At 43.0% G+C, this 21,398-nt stretch overlaps 2 protein-coding genes across 3 annotated transcripts; one reads left to right on the top strand and one right to left on the bottom strand.

Annotated features, from left to right (window-relative positions):
• Positions 1–744: 744 nt before the first annotated feature.
• On the bottom strand, positions 745–6,952 carry gpbar1 (G protein-coupled bile acid receptor 1). The gene is made up of 2 exons (XM_017722880.2): positions 6,791–6,952; positions 745–2,823 (listed from the first exon to the last, which is right to left on the bottom strand). The coding sequence occupies exon 2, from the start codon at positions 2,784–2,786 to the stop codon at positions 1,749–1,751; it is 1,038 nt and encodes a 345-aa protein (XP_017578369.1). The 5' UTR covers positions 2,787–2,823; positions 6,791–6,952; the 3' UTR covers positions 745–1,748.
• Positions 6,953–14,346: 7,394 nt separating this feature from the next.
• Positions 14,347–19,589, top strand: ndufb3 (NADH:ubiquinone oxidoreductase subunit B3). 2 transcript variants are annotated; one of them, XM_017722883.1, is made up of 4 exons: positions 14,347–14,426; positions 15,273–15,344; positions 17,318–17,450; positions 19,263–19,589. In XM_017722883.1, the coding sequence occupies exons 3-4, from the start codon at positions 17,323–17,325 to the stop codon at positions 19,411–19,413; spliced, it is 279 nt and encodes a 92-aa protein (XP_017578372.1). In that variant the 5' UTR covers positions 14,347–14,426; positions 15,273–15,344; positions 17,318–17,322; the 3' UTR covers positions 19,414–19,589. The 2 variants fall into 2 exon arrangements, with proteins under 2 accessions (XP_017578372.1, XP_017578373.1); XM_017722884.1 differs by lacking the exon at positions 15,273–15,344 and having other exon boundaries at positions 14,351–14,426.
• Positions 19,590–21,398: the final 1,809 nt, after the last annotated feature.

The following is a 21,398-nucleotide window of genomic DNA, read 5'->3' as shown; positions in this document are numbered from 1 at the left end:
GAGCTGGAGTGATTATAAATGCAAATCAGTCCATCCATCTCCAAATGATCAATGTTTGTCTTAAATCTCTCTCTTTGCCATTTTGTTAGCTACTAGCTGGGTGAGACTGCTGTCTGCATTACTATGGTGACCAGCAGTCTGCGCTGATCTTCAAGGTTAAAAGGTGAATCAGCAGTTCTACATTAACTCCAGCGTTTAAGACCATTTACTGTTAAACTGTGTTGAACGATCAGCAGAGCTTTATTTTACTGTAAAGGAGGATTATTATTATTATTATTATTACCTACAAACCTAATTCAGCCGTGGAGCTGCAACAGGACAGAAAAAGGGCCACATGTTGCCGACCCCTGGCCTAGGTTATCATGTTAACTGAGAAATGCTGCTTTCCTAAGTAGACAGCTTCATCCCTGACCACCTTTGAATGTGGTTTGAGTGATTGGCTCACACATCATGCATCTCCAAGTCACAGTGAACCCTGTTTACACTTGTTAATTGGTGAGATATAAGCTTTCATTATTTGTTAGCTACAATAGCCTTGCAGCCTTGTATCCTTCTTTGGTGAGTCTTCTGAAAAGTTGCTAACCAACAAAAAGGGGTGCACATTGTGCAATAAGAAAGAAATCGGATTATGTATGACTTCTGTAGTCCCTTGTAATGTTTCCCATTAAAAAAAGATGATCACCAAATCATCAGTACAAAACTAAAGAACCGGTCCTTTAGTGTTTATGAGTTACAACCTGGAAACATAGTACCATGCCTTTATTTAAATCCTAGTATATGTGCATGCATGGTTAATACTTTTGTTAAACATGGCAATTTGTCCAAAACAAGTAAATGACAACAATTTTCATCACATGTGTGCGCTGGATCCAATGACTTTGTTTTATTGATAATTTTATATATACAGTATGAAGCCATTAAAGAAAGGCCAAATTCTACTTAAGTAAGTGGATCTGCATCTGTACATTATGAAGTCTGTATCCAAATCTGTTTGAGCCTTTTTTTAATTAACCCTCTCAGAGTAAAAGTACTATCTCAGTTTTCAACAATTTTGAGGACACTTCTTTTTTTTCACCCCTTAAAATGGCCAGGAGCCGTCAGTGAGTCCAGGCTTCCATTGCTCACTCTAATAATTTAAATATAACTCAACCAGGTTGGATTGTCTCCTATGTAGAAGGGTTTTTTTTTTTTGCAAGAAACTGAAAAAATAACCGAGAATAGTCTTCTTTGAATTATTGACTAAAGCCATGCAATTTGTCCCCTTGTTATGCTTTAAGCATACATCAACACAAACCTTTCAGGTGTTTAAAGCTTTTTTGGGCCAAAAGAGTTTTCAATGTGCTTTTAAAAAATTATTAAACAATTATTTAGGCAAATGATTTTCTTCAGTCCAAGGTTGATGCCATGAACATGAAATGTTGAAGCTAAATATACCCAAAGGATTACCAAATAGCTGCTTTACATTAATGAAAACAGTGGAAATCAAACAGTAGTTCAAAATTTCAGAAGACGTCAAGGTGTTCCCAAACGTCTGACAGGCAGTGAAGGTGCCTTGCCACTAAAAAGCTTTGATAAATACAAGCCCTCGGGGTATTTCACAGTGCAGGCTTTCTCAGTAAGCTAAAAAACTTTAGCTGAAGTTGTCTGGCAGGAATGTCCCCTGTCTCTTATCCTATTTGTCAAACTTGACTTTTGGCAAAATTTCTATCAAGCTGCGGAAATCTGAGCTGTGAAATACCCCCTGGTTTTCATGGAGTAGCCTCTTCCAGGTTTCTTCCATCAGTCCAGCGATCCCTCAGCTTCCTTAGCAGCTTCCTTATTGGCTCAGTGTACTGCCGGTTGGCCAGGCCCAGTATGACTGGAATAACGGCCATACTGCCAATCCCTGTACAGGACAGGATGATGTTTAGGGATGAGTTGTTGTCATTCTTGAATTGAAAAAGTGCCACGGACACATGGAGGTACACGATGTATGGCACCCAGCAGAGGAGGAAAGTGAGGGAGACAGCAGCTACGCATTTAGCATACCGTACGTTGAGCTGCTGCTCATGGCCTGAAGCTTCCTGACGCTCCACTGCACGGTGGAGCTTGCAGATGTCCTGCAGCTGCTTCCTTGTGATCCACAGCACACGACCGGTCATCCCTATGATGCACATGATTGCTGGAATAAGTAGCCCATATACCTCCATGTAGATATAGGCTCTTGGAAATACCTGTTTGTAGAAGCAATGTTTTTCTTCCTGACACGTGCCAGAGGAACAGTTACTACTTCCATCTCTAATGGATGAGACATTGGTGTCCGAAGACAAGTTATGGTAGCTCTCACTGCTCCAGTTGTTCCAGTTGTTCCAGCCAAAGGCAGGAAGGGAAGCAAAGAGCAACGGAGGCATCCAGACAGCCAGCAAGGCGGCCGGGAAGCATCGGTGCACCCAAAACTGACTGTAGTGCAGTGGGCTGATGATGCAAAGGTAGCGCTCATAGTGCACCATGACCAGGTTGAAGAGGAAGGACAGGAAGAGGAAGTTTGGGAAGATGTGCATGAACAGACAGGCTTCAAAGTTCAACAAACGGGTGAGGCCCATCCAAGGGATGAATGGCAAGGCGATGCCTGTACAAAGGTCTGCCACAAGCAGGCTCAAGAAGAAGTAGTTGGGGGTGTTGTGGAGCTGGCGGTTGCAGGAAATTCCCACGATGATGACGAGGTTGGCCAAGATGATGACGGAGGACAGGGGCAGCGTGATGATGAAGATGAGTCTCTCCTGCTCCAGTGGATCAACAGAGTCCATGCCGTTCTTCTGTGCACCTCAGTCTCCACCCCATTCACTACAGGAGAGGTAAGACATGGTGTAGTTACATTATGTGTCAAGAGCATCCTCAGTTCTTCACATCAAAAGCCCAGAACACACAAATGCAGAGTTCTCCAACAAACTCAAATGTTAGGTTAGTTTGCCATACCTGTGTGTGGTTGTTGGGAATAGGGCTGGAAATCGAAATTCAATACCATTGCTTGTACAGACCAAATTTCTTTAATACAACCAAGCATCAAAATCCAATCATATTAAGAAGAGATAAGACTGAAAAGCAATTTGACCTTTTTGTATAAAGGCTTCAACTTGATTAATCACAAATTTGCTTAAATTTGAACCTTGAGATGCAGAATTTTGAATACTTCTTCTTCATTTTACTTAACATAACTTCTTTTTATTTTAAATCTTTTTCATTTTTAAAAATGTTATTGTTTATTTCTGAAAACTCCAGATTTTCAATGTGGACTTTTCATATGTTAGTAGGAAAAATGAACATCATTTTCGAAAAATGGTTGTAATCATACTCTGTGGGAAACAAAAATAAAAAAGTAGTTTTTTTTGTCCTACTTCATTTTCCCACCAACATCACTGGATTCTCTGAATTATATTTATATATATGTTGTGGAGTCAAAATATGAGTAATGCTATATGACATGATGTATAATGATATCATGTATGACAACACCATCTGCTCAAAATGTAGGCTAAAACAGAATATACACACACTCAAGAGCACAAAGATGAGAACAGTTCTGCGCTTTAAGAACCCGTCATGAATCTAGAACCTTTCTCAAGAACACATTTAAGAAGAAACATAGGAAGACATTTGTGAATTAGGCCCATTATTTCCAAAGAGAAAACAAACTCATATTCCAAGCAGTTGCCCATGTATTCAAAGCCCCCTAAGATTAAAGCCCAGAGGATTGGCTCACAGTTTTTGGCCAAATCTACAGGGTTTCGATCACCTACTGCTTTACTTCTGTTGGATATTAGGTTGATAGGTACAGTGAGGCACAGGGGAACTAGAGCAGTGACCAACAGCAGGAACGTTCCTCTTCTGACGTCTTGTTGCTGTTTGATTTTAGAAGCAGTTGACTGACATTTATTAATTCCTCAAAACAGTCAGCGCTTCTGTCTGGTGGACTATGTTCAGGTGATCCTGCTGCTTGGAAACTGAAGCCATGGAGAGCTCCACTTTTGTCCCAAAAAGCACGTAGGCGTCACAAAATATTGTCAGCCTATCTGAAAAACGTTTTTCAGTAGAAGGCGATAGGTGTGGCAGCGGGAAAATAAAACATCTACTTGCCAGTTGATCAGCTGCCCTTTAAAGGCCTCATTGAGCTGAATTATTTAATAAAGTGACCTGCTAGCTGCTCCGATCCACCAACGCCTGATGAGTAATGTCTCTCCAACAGAGCCGTCCACTTAATTCAACATTTAACTGAGAACACTATCACTCAATGAACAGCCCTAATGTCCACTGCCGCCTTGAAGGGATTAATCAGTGAGCTTGTGTTTGCACTTGAGCCTTGTTGGCATCCTGAAATGATTAATTTGCACTGAAACTGAGCTCATACAGAAAGTGCAGCTATAGATAGATTACAGAGTCCAACCTACGGATCCAACAGCGCCAATTACAACAGCTCTACCAGTGTCTGTACACTTGCCTGCAATCACTCATCATACTAATAATGTTATTTTATTTAATATTCACTGATACGGATCATGTGGTATCTTTTGGTAAAGAAATGTTGTAAATGGATATTAATCTCATTAGAACATCATTCTGGATATTAATCTTATTAGAACTTCATTCTGGATATTAATATAATTAGAACTTCATTCTGCATATTAATCTTATTATCGACCAGCGACCTTCTGTTCATGAGGCTGGTTCCCTGACCTCCAGCCCATGACTGCTCCCAGAGGGGGAGTCTTCTGGGAACATCCAAAAAACTATCTTTTGAATATTGCATGCCCAGTAGTAAAATAAGTGATTTGGTAGTGCCATTCCACCCTGCTGCCTTGGTCTCTGCAGAAAGGTTTTCCTAATGTGGAAACCTTTATTCCCCCACAGAAATGCAGTAACCAATTTATCTACATCATTAAAGAAACTGTTTCAGATAAAAAAGAGGGATATTGGAAAACAAGTATAGAAAACAGGGTAGAATTGTCATTTTAACTAAATTATCTCGCTCTACTAAAGAGAATGGCAGTGCGGACCATCTTATAAAATCTTTCCTGGTACGGTCATAGAGGAGGACAAAGTTAGAGTCAAAGAGAGCATCGAGGGAGCGTGCGACTGTTATGCCCAGATATTTAAATCCTCCGTATCTTATCTTAAATCTCCGTATTGTTTATCTTAAAAGGGATGATTGAGTGGGGTAATCTATTAGTTTGAGAGTTGGTAGGGAGATATTCGCTTTTCTGTAAGTTTAGTTTGTAGCCAGAGAATTTCCCTAAGTTCTCTAAGATGGAGAGAATGTGGGGGAACTGCTGACAGGAGGTTGGAGACATAAAGAAGGAGGTCATCTGCGTACAGAGAGACCTTGTGCTCAATATCCTTACGCCAAATACCTCTGAAGTCAGAACATTGTCTCAGAGCCATGGCCAATGGTTCTATAGCTACAGTGAACAATAAAGGAGATAGGGGGCACCCTTGCCTCATGCCTCGCTCTAAGTGGATATAGATATAAATGGAAGTTGTTAGTACATACAGATGCTACCGGGGACACATAAAACAATTTGATCCAAGAAATAAACTTAGGGGGGAAACCAAACTTTTCAAGAGTAAGGAAGAGATAAGGCCATTCTACTCCATCAAAAGCCTCTTCTGCGTCCAAAGAGGCTTTTGTTCCTTGTGCATCCAAAGGAGATTCTCTATAAACGACATTAAATAAGCACCTAAGATTACCGAAAGAGTTGCATCCTTTTACAAAGCCTGTTTGATCCATGGAGATGATTGAGGGTAAAACTACTTCAAGTCGTAATGCAAGAGCCAATATTTTAATATCTACATTTAAAGGTGAAATAGGTCTGAAAGAATCACAGAGAGTAGGGTCCCTATTTTCTTTGGCCAATAGAGATATGGATGCTTGTGTTAGAGTAGGTGCTAGACAGCTGTTAGAGAAGGATTCGTTAATTACAGAGAGAAGTCACGGAGCCAACAGGGTTGAGAACCTCTTATAGAACTCTAGAGAGAAGCCATCTGGTCCTGGTGACTTGCCACTCTGCATAGCCATTATTGCAGTGGTGATTTCAGGTAAATCAAGCAGGTCTCCCAGATTAGGATTAAGTCGGTTATTCTGGATATTAATCTTATTAGAACTTCATTGTGGATATTAATTTTATTAGAACTTCATTCTGGATATTAGACTTATTAGAACTTCATTCTGGATATTAATCTTATTAGAACTTCATTCTGGATATTCATTTTATTAGAACTTCATTCTGGACATTAATCTTATTAGAACTTCATTCTGGATATTAGACTTATTAGAACTTAATTCTGGATATTAATCTTATTAGAACTTCATTCTGGATATTCATTTTATTAGAACTTCATTCTGGATATTCATTTTATTAGAACTTCATTCTGGATATTAGACTTATTAGAACTTCATTCTAGACATTCACTGATGTTGTGCATGTCGTACACAAGCCAGCACTAAGACTCACACCTTATTAATTATACATACTGAGTGTTTCTCTCGTCTCTAAGTTTTAGGTGTGGACATGGCTGTGATGTCACAACCTTCCTAAACACAATAGCAGGTAATCAGTTGTGATCATGGTTGTAATTGCTGGAGTGTCAGCAGCTCTGAAGAACTGTCGTATAACACTAGCTGATACTCTCACAGTTCAGTGTACAGTGAGCTCATAATACACAGCAGCACATCATCTTAGAACCTCTCACTCTGATACAACCTGCTGGTCTAAATGAGGCAGTCAGAGTGTGGTGTGGACTGCAGTAACACACTGACCTTCAGGAACAAATAAGGAAAATCCCCTTTAAATGCTTCCAGCCATCTGTCTGTCCAGCTTTCCCTCGTTTTCCTCCACGTTAGCTCCCTTCATCCTCCTGCTGTTCCTCTGTCCCTCCAGACCCCCGAGACTGGAGCGAGGGGCCGATCGCAGCAGCTAAAAACCACTCTGGGCAGGAGTGTAATGCTCTTAAAGAGACAGTCACCCCTATATGGGGCGTGATTCACTGAAGGAAGTGAAAGTTTAAAATGTACACAGGAAGCATGATTTACGGCACACTCAGCTGTGGGGGTGTGAGAGAGAGTCCATTCACTGATATTTCTGATTTCTGTTTAATATAGTCCTTTAAGGGGACACAGCCAGCAAAATGTCCCACCCCCTGGGCCCCGATGACGGCCCTGAGAGCCCCAGCAGCGACGAACCTCGGTGAGGATGCCGGGGAGAGAGCCGTGAGTGTGGAGGGGCCGGAGCGCAAGCCACGGATGTGAGTCACTGGAGTGATGGAGGGAGGAGGAGGACGAGGACGCTGGGGCCGGCCACGAGAGGCACCAGTGGAAGGAGAGAGTCCCGAGCTCCGCTGCCCGGGCCCCGCCCCCTTCACTACACCTCACGTTCGACCCGGGCGGCCGAGCTGTCAGCTGGGGGTGGTGAAAAGGAGGCGGAGCAGTTTTGTTTATTTTGTATGAAATTAAAGTAATGGCTGCTGCAGCTCTGAACCCTGCCTCCAGCATCCGCCTCGAGCCAGGGGTAGTACATGATGTGCTTCAGTGGTGCTGAAGGGAGGAGGACACCAACACACCGATGGAGTCTCCACGGCAGAGGCCGTCATCGTCAGGGCCAGAGGAGTGGGGGGGCAATATATATCTCGCTGTTGTCGGAACAAAACCTCGTATCTCCAGAATGGTGACTTTACAGGAGAAGGAAAAAACCGCCTGTACTTCTAATGTAAGTCAATGGAACCAGACATTATTCCAAGCAATTCTGGGCCATTTATCATGAAATTTACATACAATATGAAGAGTAACAGGCATCTTCAAACCATTTAAAAAAAATGGAGATACAAGGCTTTGTTCCGACATCAACTATATACTAACCAGCCACTTTATTAGATACACAAACAGCTAATCAGTGGTTGTTGGTGCCAGACGGGCTGGTCTGAGTATTTCAGAAACTGCTGATCTACTGGGATTTTCACACACAACCATCTCTAGGGTTCACAGAGAACGGTCCGAAAAAGAGGAAATATCCAGTGAGCGGTCAGTTGTGTGGACGAAAATGCCTTGTTGATGTGAGAGGTCAGAGGAGAACGGACAGACTGGTTCCAGATGATAGAAAGGCAACAGGAACTCAAATAACCAACCAGAATCTCTGAGGAACGTTTCCAACACCTTGTTGAAAGTCTGACATGAAGAGTTAAGACAGTTCTGAAGGCGAAAGGGGGTCCAGCCTTTACTAGCAAGGTGTACCTAATAAAGTGGTCAGTGAGTGTATATTAATACATTTTGACTAGAAGAAATTCAGTGTTGATTATTGACATGAATTTCCACAAGCACATGTGTCACTCACACTTGTGTAGCCTCCTTTGTAAAATCCTTTGTAATTTGTAAAAGATAAAATTACAGTAAAATCAATTTGAAATAGAATCTCATGTTTAATTAGATAAGTTAGTGATACAAATTCTCACTTGGGTTGAGATCGGGACCTTGACTTGCACATTATAGGATCGTCGCCTTTTTTGGTGGTTCACCAGCTCCTGTGTTGGTTTGCCTATCGGGTATTTCTCTTTGTCCTCACCTCTTCTAAAATGTTTTCCAAACGTTCCTAGTCTTAATCCCAAAGTCCTCATCCCAACTTTCTGGAATTTTCCACCCGACTCTGTTTATCATTACTCAAGAAGGCATCGTGTCTCGAGACCTTTGATGGCAGCTGGACCAACAACTTCAACTCAAGCTCAACCAAACATGTTCCTTCAGGCGTGTAACAGATTTTAGAAAAATGTTGGAAAACAGGGTCTCAGCTACTGTTTGCACTTCCCCTTCCACAGCAACCTCAGCGACTGACCACAGCCTAAAGCAGCTTTCTCAAGGCCAGATGGGCAGAAGAGATGCAGGGGGGCTGTGTTTCCTCAGCCGGGGCAAACATATCTATCATTTTAGACTCGCCTCCACACTGCCCACCAGAGCAGTAGTGGCTCTCACCTCTGTTTAACATATCAAAGTGCTAGAAATAGTTCACTTAACAAAGATAGCCTTAGCCTGCATTGTGTTCAAGTCATAGAACACATACAGTTATATGTTGTATAACTATACATATACATATACAGCGCCGTCTACGCAGTAAACTGAGTGACACAAAGAGCTTCTTTCCTAAGGAAAAAACCCAGGCACGCCTTTACGTCACTGTACTGAGAGTCATTGTGTTTGCTGAAGCTGCTCTGAAGTATGTGAGGCAGGATGGCAGGAACTGGACACTCGGACATGTCGTCGCTTCTTCCGCTCAGTGCTGGGGGTTAAGTAAACACGCTGGGGAAAAGAAAAGAGAAATAAAGAAAGAAAAACAAACAAAACACTTAAATTAATGCACTTAATGTCCAACATTTAATGCATTATGTGTCCAAAGGTTTGTGGACGCCTGATCCTGCACCATTTCTCCTGAAATGAAGGGTATTAATAGTACTCGTTTGGAAAGGCTTTACACTAGATGTTGGAACATTGCTGTGAAGATTTGATAGCATTAGTGAGGTCAGGTTCTGATGTCAGTCCTGGATCACTCCAGCTCATCTCAAAGGTGTTAGATGGTTCCACTGCTCCCAGGGGGAAGAGTGTGTGATGTCACTGGGGCTGAGAGTGTGTATGACATCACTGGGGCTGAGAGTGCACGTGATGTCACTAGGGCTGAGAGTGTGTGTGACATCACTGGGGCAGAGAGTGCGTGTGACGTCACTGGGGCTGAGAGTGCATGTGACGTCACTGGGGCAGAGAGTGCGTGTGACGTCACTGGGGCAGAGAGTGTGTGACGTCACTGGGGCAGAGAGTGTGTGACGTCACTGGGGCAGAGAGTGTGTGTGACGTCACTGGGGCTGAGAGTGCGTGTGACGTCACTGGGGCAGAGAGTGTGTGACGTCACTGGGGCAGAGAGTGTGTGACGTCACTGGGGCAGAGAGTGTGTGTGACGTCACTGGGGCAGAGAGTGCGTGTGACGTCACTGGGGCAGAGAGTGTGTGACGTCACTGGGGCAGAGAGTGTGTGACGTCACTGGGGCAGAGAGTGTGTGTGACGTCACTGGGGCAGAGAGTGCGTGTGACGTCACTGGGACAGAGAGTGCGTGTGACGTCACTGGGGCTGAGAGTGTGTGTGACGTCACTGGGGCTGAGAGTGTGTGTGACGTCAGTGGGGCTGAGAGTGCGTGTGACGTCACTGGGGCTGAGAGTGCGTGTGACGTCAGTGGGGCTGAGAGTGCGTGTGACGTTACTGGGGCTGAGAGTGCGTGTAACGTCAGTGGGGCTGAGAGTGCGTGTGACGTCACTGGGGCTGAGAGTGCGTGTGACGTCACTGGGGCTGAGAGTGCGTGTGACGTCACTGGGGCTGAGAGTGCGTGTAACGTCAGTGGGGCTGAGAGTGCGTGTGACGTCACTGGGGCTGAGAGTGCGTGTGACGTCACTGGGGCTGAGAGTGCGTGTGACGTCACTGGGGCTGAGAGTGCGTGTGACGTCAGTGGGGCTGAGAGTGCGTGTGACGTCAGTGGGGCTGAGAGTGCGTGTGACGTCACTGGGGCTGAGAGTGCACGTGACGTCACTGGGGCAGAGAGTGCGTGTGACGTGTGGACCAGTGTATCTGGCTGAGAGTGCCTGTCTGCAACCAGGCTCTATTGGGGCCAAAAATCAGCCTGCTTTATAGAAAATCATTGCAATCCGTATCAAACTATACTGATCAGAAAAATCACAATGACTCCGCTAATCATTCCGTCTCCGCAGGCCAATCACAGTTGCTCACATTTGGTCACATCATTCCTCCCGAAACCCAATAAACATGACAGCGAATCGCTCACCACTCAAACGTCTTCCTAAACTATTTATAATTCTTTGGTAAACCATCTTATAAAGCAGTTGGCAGTCAAGAAACTCTGGGAAGGAGAGCTTTCCTGTACTGGTCCTTCCTTGGATTGTACCCTTATACGGGCTAATTCAATTCTCTCCTCTAAAAATTTGGCACACCAGTTTATCCATTAGAACATAATTCACAGAGCATATCACTGTTTTTGGAAGAAAACCTTGTATCTCCAAAATAGTGATTTTACAGGAAAAAGAATAAACCTACTTTACTTTTAATGGAAGTCAGTGGAACCAGAATTTTTCCAAGTTGTTTTTGAGCCATTTCTTTCAGTCCATTCATCATTAAATTTACACACAACGGGCATCGTCAGATTATGTCAAAAACTGAAAAACAACAAAAACGGAGATAGGAGGTTTTCTTCCGACAGCAGCAACATGCAACACCTTACAGGGGATATCAAATGAAATGTATTTCTAGCTCTGCACCTGGTACATATATATATATATATATACATATACTATTACAGGTAAAACTAGAATTGTGCTCATGATGAACTTGATGATATTAATGAGTCTCTGTGGCGGCTGTGAAGGTGTCAAGGAAAAATATGGACCCAGGAAAAAAATTTGTCTAAAATTTCACACAGTACTGTACATATAAGTAATGTACATCAAAGCAAATGTTTAACAGTTTATCTATTACCAGCTTTCCAAGAACTATAAAATGTGTTTAAATGCTTTGTGCATGATCTTTAGACACATAAACAACACAGCCACCAGCACTCAGGGTGAGCAGCGAGGTTTTGGCTCATCTTTTCATGGCCATGTCATAGCAACCGAGCCACTTTACTGGCCGGTTTTCCGCGGGCTGTATCCTGGTGATGAAAAATGCCAGTCATTACTGTAAAACAAGCCATCTCATCCAAAATGCGACGTAACATCTGCAAGACGAGGAATTCTACATAAGATTGTGGCTTATAGGAGCACACAAAGACAGCATGACTCAAACTCTTCATTATGTTTTCTAAGCAGTGTGTGTGCTGTGGGTCACACTGACCCGAGGCTCTCAAGCTCCAGCCACGGCAGGTCAAAGTGCTGGTCAGTGATTTCCCTCCTCTGATTCATCTGATTCAACCTGAGCACGGCCGATGAGATGAATCAGGCATCTTGGATTGGGGAAGTAGGGCAGTGCTGGGAACAACCTAACGCGGGGCAGAAGTTAACAACGGCTTTTAACGTTGTTATACAAGGTGAAGCAGCTTGAGCTTCAGGCCACATCACCACATTTCCCGGCCACAGTCTCCCACCAATATTCAGAGCGATTGGTCAGTGTTTTGAAGAGATCTGAGCCAAAGAGTGTTTTCAGGACATGGTTACTGAACCTTATAGTACTTATAGTACTGAGCTGTTTCCTACAGCTCAGCACCGTTTAGGAGCTGACAAGCTCACAAAAAGTGCAGCTGGGCTTCAGTTCAGCCTCCGCACTGCAGGGTTAGTTCGTACACAGTGTTACAACTAAGCCAAGTTTAGTAAACAAAGACAAATAAAGTAAATTTGGGCCCAGTCCCATTTGTTGTTTTCACCCTACCCCTTGTTTTCGAGCATCACCCTAACCCCTTGGAACTGAGTTAGAAGGGGCAGTGGTTGAGATCTTCCCTCTGAAATGAGACCCTCTTATAAAAGAGCATCGCTTCATTATCAGCTACCAGCGCTGCTCTGTGGGCGACCCTGCCCGTCTGCAGGGACAGCAGAGGAGGGGAAAGTTCAGCTCCTCACTGCTGGGCTTTAGTCACATTTAGGGTGCTGACTAGAAGTTCCTAGACACCTGCTCCAACGTTTCCTCTGACACCATGGTTACTGAAGGAGAATAATTATGCATAATGAAGTTGTTCAGATGTAAATGAAGTCATTCAAGCTGGTTTGATTCACAGCAGTGGTGATGGGAACCAGACGTCTGAGGAGTGTCATCCTGCTAAAAACTCCCTCACACAATGTTATTACACGAAATTGCTGTGAATTCACTGCCTGACGCCCGAGACGCTGTTTTATCGTAGTTTTGAGAAACTTTTGGCCTAATGTTTGACATTAATGGTGGAGAGAAACATTCAGGGCACTGTGAGTCAAAATGAATAATTGAAAAAAATATATTTTTTCATGTTTATCACTATTTTCCCATCATCAACATTCCATACAAACTCATAAAAGACACGTGTGGGTTCTCTGGTGGTTCTGGGTGGTAAATAAAGTGTCTATATCTGTGTTGTAGTCATGGCGACGTCTGGTTCCCATCACCACCACTGTACAGACATCAGAACCATTTCACACCAAACCCACCCTGAATCTCTCTGTTTACGCCTCACACACTGAGCCGTGTAGAATTTTTGAAAAATCTTATTTATAGTGAGTTTGTCCCTCTGAGCTGCAGTAACAGCCTCTACTCTTCTGGGAAGACTTTACGCTAGATGTTGGAACATTGCTGTGAGGATTTGATGGAGCATTAGTGAGGTCAGGTACTGATGTTGGATGGTCAGTTCTGGATCGCTCCAGCTCATCCCGAAGGTACTGGATGGAGCTCCATCACTACTAAGCTCTCAAGACTGAACTACCCTTATACATCCATAAAGAAAATATCAATAATAACAAGGTTTGATGGATTTTTACATTTTTAAGACACTTAACTTTGTCATTTTATTTATTCGTTTGTTTGTTTGTATTATTGTGTTGCATAGTATCACAGAACGCTGCCAGTCCATGATCCTACAGGCCTTAATCTAAACCTTTTGCCTCGAGTAAAATAAATAAATAAATCAGATCAACGTTGGAAGTGACGGAGCGACATCTGCTGGACAGTGCGCTCATTGCGGGATAAGTCCATGTTGATGAAACAATAATCTGCTAAAATAATCGATATTTTACATGTTATCGGCTACTAACAGGCACTTTGGAGAGCATACACCGGACACGATATCATATCGTATGGCCAGGAAGACCCTCAGTAGCTCCAGTAGACCTCACTTCATATATAACTATACCTGTCAGTCGCGCGCCTCTGTCGGAATAAAAGTCTTTATTCCTTTTATTAAATGTACCATCTGTTATTATTTTCAAAGAAAGGCTATTTGCTTGTAGGTTTTTTGCCCGTCACAGAATGAGATGAAAAATCTGTCATTTGCTGAACTGTATTAAGTACGCACGAATCAATTAAACAAACAAACAGACAAACAAACAAACAAACAAATAATATAAATAATAAATAAATAAATCGATGAAAAACTTTTTTTCAACCTTTTTTAATGGTCTTTGTTTCTGTTACGCACCAGAAAACGTGTTTTATTTTCCTCTTTTAATTTATTTTAATTTCTGAAATATAAAATATATAAAATTCAAAGAAAACGGACAACGTATGCGAGATAAAAATGCATGTTGGAGATAAACCGGGGGCAAAGAAAGTCAGTGTTAAAGTCACAGATATAATGTAAATAATTGAAGCGAGACTTTTAATTTGGAAAATTTCTCTCGGACAGTCTAAAGAGGGCTTCGTCTGCCGGAAGCTGCTGGAGGTCACAGAGTGGGTCTGTTTTTCGGTAAATATTCGTATAAATTTATCAGTTTTACAGAAATAAAGCACATATCGGGGTTTATAGATTCCGCTCATTACAGTGCAGTCAGGTCGGGGCTCATGTTGTTAAGAGAGCTGTGAAATAATCAGTATAAGCAGGTTTGCGGTGACTGAGGTCGAGTTTGGGCGCAAATGTCGATATTTTTCACCACTAAAGCTTAAAAATACTCGAGAAAATGTTTTTTTTTAGTGTTTATTTTGCTGCAGAAGCCAGAATTGGTGGCGTACAGTTAGCAGACCTCTCAGGAAACACGAGGCTGAAATGGGCTTCTTATTCGCCAACTGCTTTTCCGAATTTTCCCGTTCCACCTTAAACGGCGCAGTAGTTCCATTCGGGCGCCTCAAGCACTCCAATGCAAGTGCTGATCCATTTAAGGTGGAACGGAAAAATTCGAATAAGAAGCCTGCGCTCAGAAAACAACCAGCAGCTCAAACAGTCAGAGATGTGGAGCCTGTAAGGTCAATGTTTTGATTAGTGTCCTGACCATTAACGTTTAAATTAAAGGGGATCTTATCATTATGAACTAATTATTCAGTTTATCAGTTCATCACTGTTACAACAGTAGTCTGCCTCACGTTTGCTGATCACCAGCATCCTTGGAGCTTTAGAGTCTTTGGTATGTTTGATTGTTAAATTTGCGTTTCTTTATTCGCCGGGGTGTATTTTGGTTAGTCCATTGTGGCCAAATCGTCAGGCAAACTATTCAGTAACTGCATGAAATAAAATGAAATGCAGTTTATTTTGTTAAAGCTCCCCTCAGATTAACAGAACGTGTGTTTTATGATCGCGCGTTTTACTATATGCTTACAGTTTACTGCAAGAAGCCAAAAACCACCACCGGTGGTCCCGAGGAGCATAAGAGGCTACATCTGGAACGTTGAGGTGAAAGTTCCTCCAGATTGTTTCTTCATCTTTCATAGTGTTTTAAAGCCTCGTTAAAGTACTGAAAGTTATTTTATGGCTTTAAGTTTGGGGACATTCTAAATGCGGAGATGCTATAGAAATGTATGCTGTGTTATCCTTTTAAGTCGTTGGTTTTATCCTCGGAAGTTTACGTTTACGGCATTTGGCTGACGCTCTTATCCAGAGCAACTTACAGTTTGATCTTTTTTACACAGGAAGGTGAAGGCAGTGTTAGGAGTCTTGCCCAAGGACTCTTATTGGTATAGTGTAGGGCGCTTATCCAGGCAGGGATTGAACCCCAGTCTACAGCATAGAAGGCAGGGGTGTTAACCACTACACTAACCAACCACCTACAAGTTGTCCATATTATGAGTTTTTAAGTAGAAGAGAGTAAAAAAAGCGTTTAATATAAAAATAATTGCTTTGTTTTGGGTTTACAGTTTAGTTCCACTGGCATAAGATGACTGATAATAAGTGAGGGACATTGATTTTCCTAGGTTGTCATTTCAGTACATTAATCCAATTTAAGCTTTTTTTTTGCTGGTTTGTTTTTTGAGTTAAACGATTTTGGATCTTCGTTTTTGACCCACTTTTTTAGGGTGATCATATTTTGGTTTTCAAAGATCGGCGCAGTGGTGGCAGGAAGGCAGCACGGGGCAGACCGTAGAAAGCAGATGCCAGACTGAAAGCAAAGCCAAATCCTGTCCTGTCCTGGAAAAAGAGGACGTATTACCACCCTGTACTTTTCTCTCTTTGAATGCTTTTTAGAACCAAGTGTCTTCCAGAGGCAGGTGCCCATCAGCTGTCAGAAAGACAGAAAAACAGATTTATTACTTCAGTCACTTGACACGACTGCTCCCCGGGCGTGGTGCATAGGGCTGCCCACCGCTCTGGGCAAGTGTGCCTAGTGTGTGTGTTCACTAGTGTGTATGAGGTGTTAAAATGCGGAGGTGGGATTAAAAAGGTATCACTTAACTCTTTGAGAGCCGTGGCTGTTTGGCTAAAAGGTTTGTACCACAAAGCTGGGTTCTTGCGTAAATGGTTCTTGTACAGAAATTCTGAAGCTCAGTGATAGTTTTGAGGTGTCCGGCTGAACCCAAAGCATCTACACACCTCTGTTGGTGCCGGATCTAAACGTCAGTTACTCATAGAAGAAAAAAGTGCACTGTATTTGACAGTTATGGTGTGTCTTACATTGATCTTAATGTCAGTAGGACCAAGGAGCTGTTTCGGAGACAGGGTGGCAGCAGGCAGTTAGGATCTACCTTCAGACTAATCACCATGAAAGGGCAGCATGTGGAACAAGTCAATCCCTTGAAATGCCTGGGAACAGTTATCGACTCACTTTCAGAATAATGTAGATTATGTTTACAAAAAACCAAGCCAGAGATTCTGTCTCTCGTCAGGAGGCTGAGGAGGTTTAACACCAGCAGACACACTCTGATCATGGTCTACAGGGCACTTATAGAGAGCATTATCAGTTTCAGTATTGTCTCTTGGTACTGGAACCTCTCATTTAAGCAAAGAAATAAACTGGCACAGGTGGTCAACCAGGCCAGTAAGATCGTTGGAGATGAACAACTGTCACTCCAGAACTTCTGCCGCCAATCCACAAGCATCAAGGCAACCCACATCTACAGGGACCCTACCCACCTCCTTCATTCATCATTGTTGCTGCCATCGGGCAGGAGACTTAAGGTCCCACTAGCTAGAAAGAATGGGTGCAGAAAATCATTTGTGCCCACAGCTGTGAGCGTTCTGAGTAAGGGCATAATAAGTAACACCTACATAGTTCATGTGTTGTGTTTTCAAGGGTTTTATACGTCTGTGTATGTAATTCTGAGCCATATTGCCAAAGACTTATTACCATTTCAGGGAAATTTAATGGGAAGTAAAATTTTTCTTATCTTGCATTTACAGTTTTTTTTTCCTCTCCGTCATTCTTTTTAAAGCCGAGATGGGTGGGGATCACGGGCACAGCAAGTTGTCCATGCCGGACTACAAAGTCTGGAAATGGGAGGGGACGCCACTGGAGGCAACCCAACAGCGGCTGGCGCGAAGGGGACTGAGGGACCCCTGGGCACGGTAAGGCGGGTTTTGGATGGCGCACTTGCATTGGAAAGGGTTTTTGGGTTCTTTTGGGTTCTGAAAAGTGCAGTATGGATGTGATCTGGATGCAAATTCTTTGCTATTCATTCGATTTTGAATATGCTGGGCTAATTTCATAGTAGCATATTTTGCGCTGAATTTTTGGCCAGCACTGTTTAAGAAGCCACTTTAAGGGGTTCCTGAGTGGTGCGACCGTGACCCTACAGCCATCCATACCTGGAAACCCAAGAGAGCACAATTGGCCACGCTCTCTGGGTGGGTACGATCCTTTAAGATGTGTCTCCTTAGGAAAAGCTTTGGATGCTCTGGAGCAGCTGCATGCAAGCCTGAGTGCCCAGACGCACCAAGACAACGGATGATGACCTTCCATCAGCTCCTGGTTGCCTCTCGCCTCCGGTGAAAATTTGCACAAGAACACATCACAACTGCTATTGCTGATGGCCGACACGCTCCTAGTTAATGCACCTGTAGCAGGAGCTGCCATAGCCTAACTGAAGCATACAAAGTAAAGACTGTTTTGTTTAAATGTCAAATAAGCTTCAAATGTCCATGTTGAAGCTAAAAAAGACACTAACCACATTTACAGGCAGCTTAATAATTCTTTCATAATCCAAATAAAATCGGAATAGTCTAGTCCTATTGAGGCCATTCAGAATACAGTTTCTATCTGATTGAACGAGGTGGGTAATCCTGTAAATAATCCGTTAAATAGAAGAATAATATCCGTGTAAACGTCTGTATCCGATTACATTCCCTATCGGAAAGTTTACGTCCGTTCTGCATGTGCGTCGCGTCACAGTGAGAGTTTATACCGTCCAACACGGCGGAGCAGAAACTGGTCTGCAGAGGAGACGAAGTTCATGCTCTGATCTTTAAAAGACGGCGGTGGGACGGACGTCCAGCTTATGCGTCTCAGAACACGACGTCTTCCTCTCGGCCTTCTTTAATAAGGACGTGTGAAGGACGTTTTCCTGAGTCTGACGTCATTTTAAAGCAGTTAAAAACACAATCACTGCTCACTGCTGCTCATCTCACTCTGACTGGACTCACATGATGCTGGATGTCATGGTAACATTTACACTAAGTGGTTCTCCAAGCATGCAGGTCATTTTAGATTGGATTACTTGTAGTGAGCATGTAATGATTTTCATCAGCTTGTTGAGTAGAGTGAGAATAAACACCTCGGTCTTGGTCTATAATCGGAATGTATTCAGTCAGATTGGCAATAATCTTTGCATGTAAATAGAGCCACTGTGAAAGTAAACCACTGTTTGTGGTGCTGAGTGGATAAAAAAAGTCCAAATAATGATGACAAAGTTACGACTTTTTGCTGCTTTGCTGTTTGCACTGGGGAGGAAAAGCCTTATTATTGTCTGACGAGGACCAACTAGAGCCAGTGGCTTGGTGTGTCAAGGCCCTAAGGGTCACCTTGCCCAGTGTCAGCCAGGCTGTGTAACTGCGTTCTCTGGAGTGATGGAGCTCCATCCAATACCCTTGTGATGAGTTGGAGATCCAGAACTGACCATCCAACATCAGTACCTGACCTCACTAATGCTCAATCAGATCCTCACAGCAATGTTCCAACATCTAGTGTAAAGCCTTTCCAGAAGAGTGGAGGCTGTTGCTGCACTAAAGGAGGACAAACTCACTATTAATACCCTTCATTTCAGGAGAAACGCAGGAGGAGCAGGAGTTTACAGACTTTGGGACGTTAGGTGTCCTACAGTGGAGTTGTGATGCAGGATAATCCATATTGTCCCGTTCAACCTGCTCTTTTGTATTTTTCAGAAACGAAGCATGGAGGTATGCAGGCAGCTTCGGCCACGCTGTCACCTTCAAGGATGTGCTGATGCGTGGATTTAAAGGAGGATTCGTTGCGTTTGCGGTGGCTCTCGCTGTGGAGTACGCTTTCTTCCCTCCAAAGAAATCTGATCACTGAGGGCAGCTTCAACTTCAGAGGCCCAAAGAGCCCAAACCCAGTAGAGCCACATGCCATCGGACTCTTATTCTCCTCCCGGGCTACTAAGCCGGTTCTTGTCCTTCTATAAAATCCTCACCTGTTATTCTGTGACAGATTTTGACTGATTGAATAATAAACGTAACATATTGAGTGAAGTGGGTCGACTGATTGTCGTCAGTGCCAAGTTTACCAGCAAACTTGTGAAACTTTAGTATGTTTTCCTGAAAGGTGACCAACATCAGCTATTTTGGCATTTTCTTATTTTTAACTCCTCAACCAAGAATTGACAGCATGGCTAATAAACAGTTGAGGAGAGTCCGGCACAGCCTAACGTTTTGTTTTTTGCCTAATCATTTTAATATTATTTGGCAGGAATGTTTTTTTATTATTATTATAATAAACAAGCAACTTGAACATCTCTGCTATATAATAATCGAAATACACAGATCAGGCGTAACATCATGACCGCCTCCTCGTTTCTACGCTCACTGTCCACTTTATCAGCTCCACTTACTGTATAGCTGCACTCTGTAGTTCTACAGTTACAGACTGTAGTCCATCTGTTTCTCTGATACTCTGTTACCCTGTTCTTCAGTGGTCAGGACCCCCATGGACCCTCACAGAGCAGGTACTGTTTGGGTGGTGGGTCATTCTCAGCACTGCAGTAACACTGCCGTGGTGGTGGTGTGTTAGTGTGTGTTGTGCTGGTCTGAGTGGATCAGACACAGCAGTGCTGCTGGAGATTTTAAACACCTCAGCGTTGCTGCTGGACTGCGAATAGTCCACCAACCAAAAATATCCAGCCAATGGCGTCCTGTGGGCAGCGTCCTGTGGGCAGCGTCCTGTGGGCAGCGTCCTGTGACCACTGATGAAGGACTAGAGGACGACCAACACAAACTGTGCAGCAGCAGATGAGCTGTCGTCTCTGACTTTACATCTACAAGGTGGACCGACAGGGTAGGAGTGTCTAACAGAGGGGACAGTGAGTGGACACAGTGTTTAAAACCTCCAGCAGCACTGCTGTGTCTGATCCACTCAGACCAGCACAACACATTATGCCTGATTGGTGAATGTAGTTGCTGTCTTAGAAATAATGACCCTGCAAGATTCCCAGCCTCTCCAAAATCAGTGAGAGGGTGTCTGACTTCAGTCTTTCAAAGTCTTTTTAGTCTTTTTGGTGTGTTTTAGTGCATTAGGGGTCTGAGAGTGGAGAGAGCAGCAGAAAGAATTAGTTCTTTTCTGAGTATTTAAACCGATTTACGTTTGTCTAGGAGGTCCATATTAGTGAGAACAGTCTACCTTTTACCCCGTTCCATTGCACCCAGTAACTTCCCTTCTGAAAGAGGACCATTAGAGTAGTTTTGCTTTCTAACAGGAATTGGCTTTATGGTAACGGAAACCACTATTTCCCTATAGAACACCTTTCGGTCCCTTTAGATGACCATCAAACACATTTAGAATCAGTCATTGGTCGCCTGTTGAACCATTAGGCTCCTTTACACTGTGAACCCATTAAAAAAGCCAAAACACATTACAAAACCACCAAGAACCAACAGAAATGCTTAATTTCCAGCAGGGATATAGTTCCTAGTGTCGTTCTGTTGCGTTACCAACATCATTGGTTCTTCGTAGGACCATCTACAGCACATTCTCCATCATGATACAGTGTACCTGTTAATCATGCAAAGGGTTCTTTGAGCTTTCATTTCATTTCTAATTTAAGTTAATTAGGTAATAATGTTCTCTTTTGATTCTTTAATCATATTTTTTAACAAAATGCAAATTATTACAATTTTTAAAATTATAAAATATTCCTCCAGTAAAAGTAGAAGTTCCTCCCTTTAGACCTCCACTTGAGTAAAAGTACTAAAGTATTTCCCTTCAAATGTACTTAAGTATAAAGTAAAATTACTAAAAGAGTAATTCTGGCTCTGATGTCCTGTTATCATTTTTATAACCAGACT

The sequence above is a fragment of the Pygocentrus nattereri genome, chromosome 6, assembly GCF_015220715.1.
Source record: "Pygocentrus nattereri isolate fPygNat1 chromosome 6, fPygNat1.pri, whole genome shotgun sequence".
In the NCBI taxonomy this organism is placed as follows: Eukaryota; Metazoa; Chordata; class Actinopteri; order Characiformes; family Serrasalmidae; genus Pygocentrus; species Pygocentrus nattereri.
The sequence above is the reverse complement of the archived record's forward strand: the minus strand, read 5'-3'. Positions and strand labels throughout refer to the sequence as shown.

Bases quoted from the DNA above. Each gene is read 5' to 3' on its own strand.
- gpbar1 (XM_017722880.2), bottom strand. From the start codon at position 2,786: ATGGACTCTGTTGATCCACTGGAGCAGGAGAGACTCATCTTCATCATC.
- ndufb3 (XM_017722883.1), top strand. From the start codon at position 17,323: ATGGGTGGGGATCACGGGCACAGCAAGTTGTCCATGCCGGACTACAAA. The intron at 17,451-19,262 runs GTAAGGCGGGTT...TGTATTTTTCAG, and splicing joins CTGAGGGACCCCTGGGCACG to AAACGAAGCATGGAGGTATG.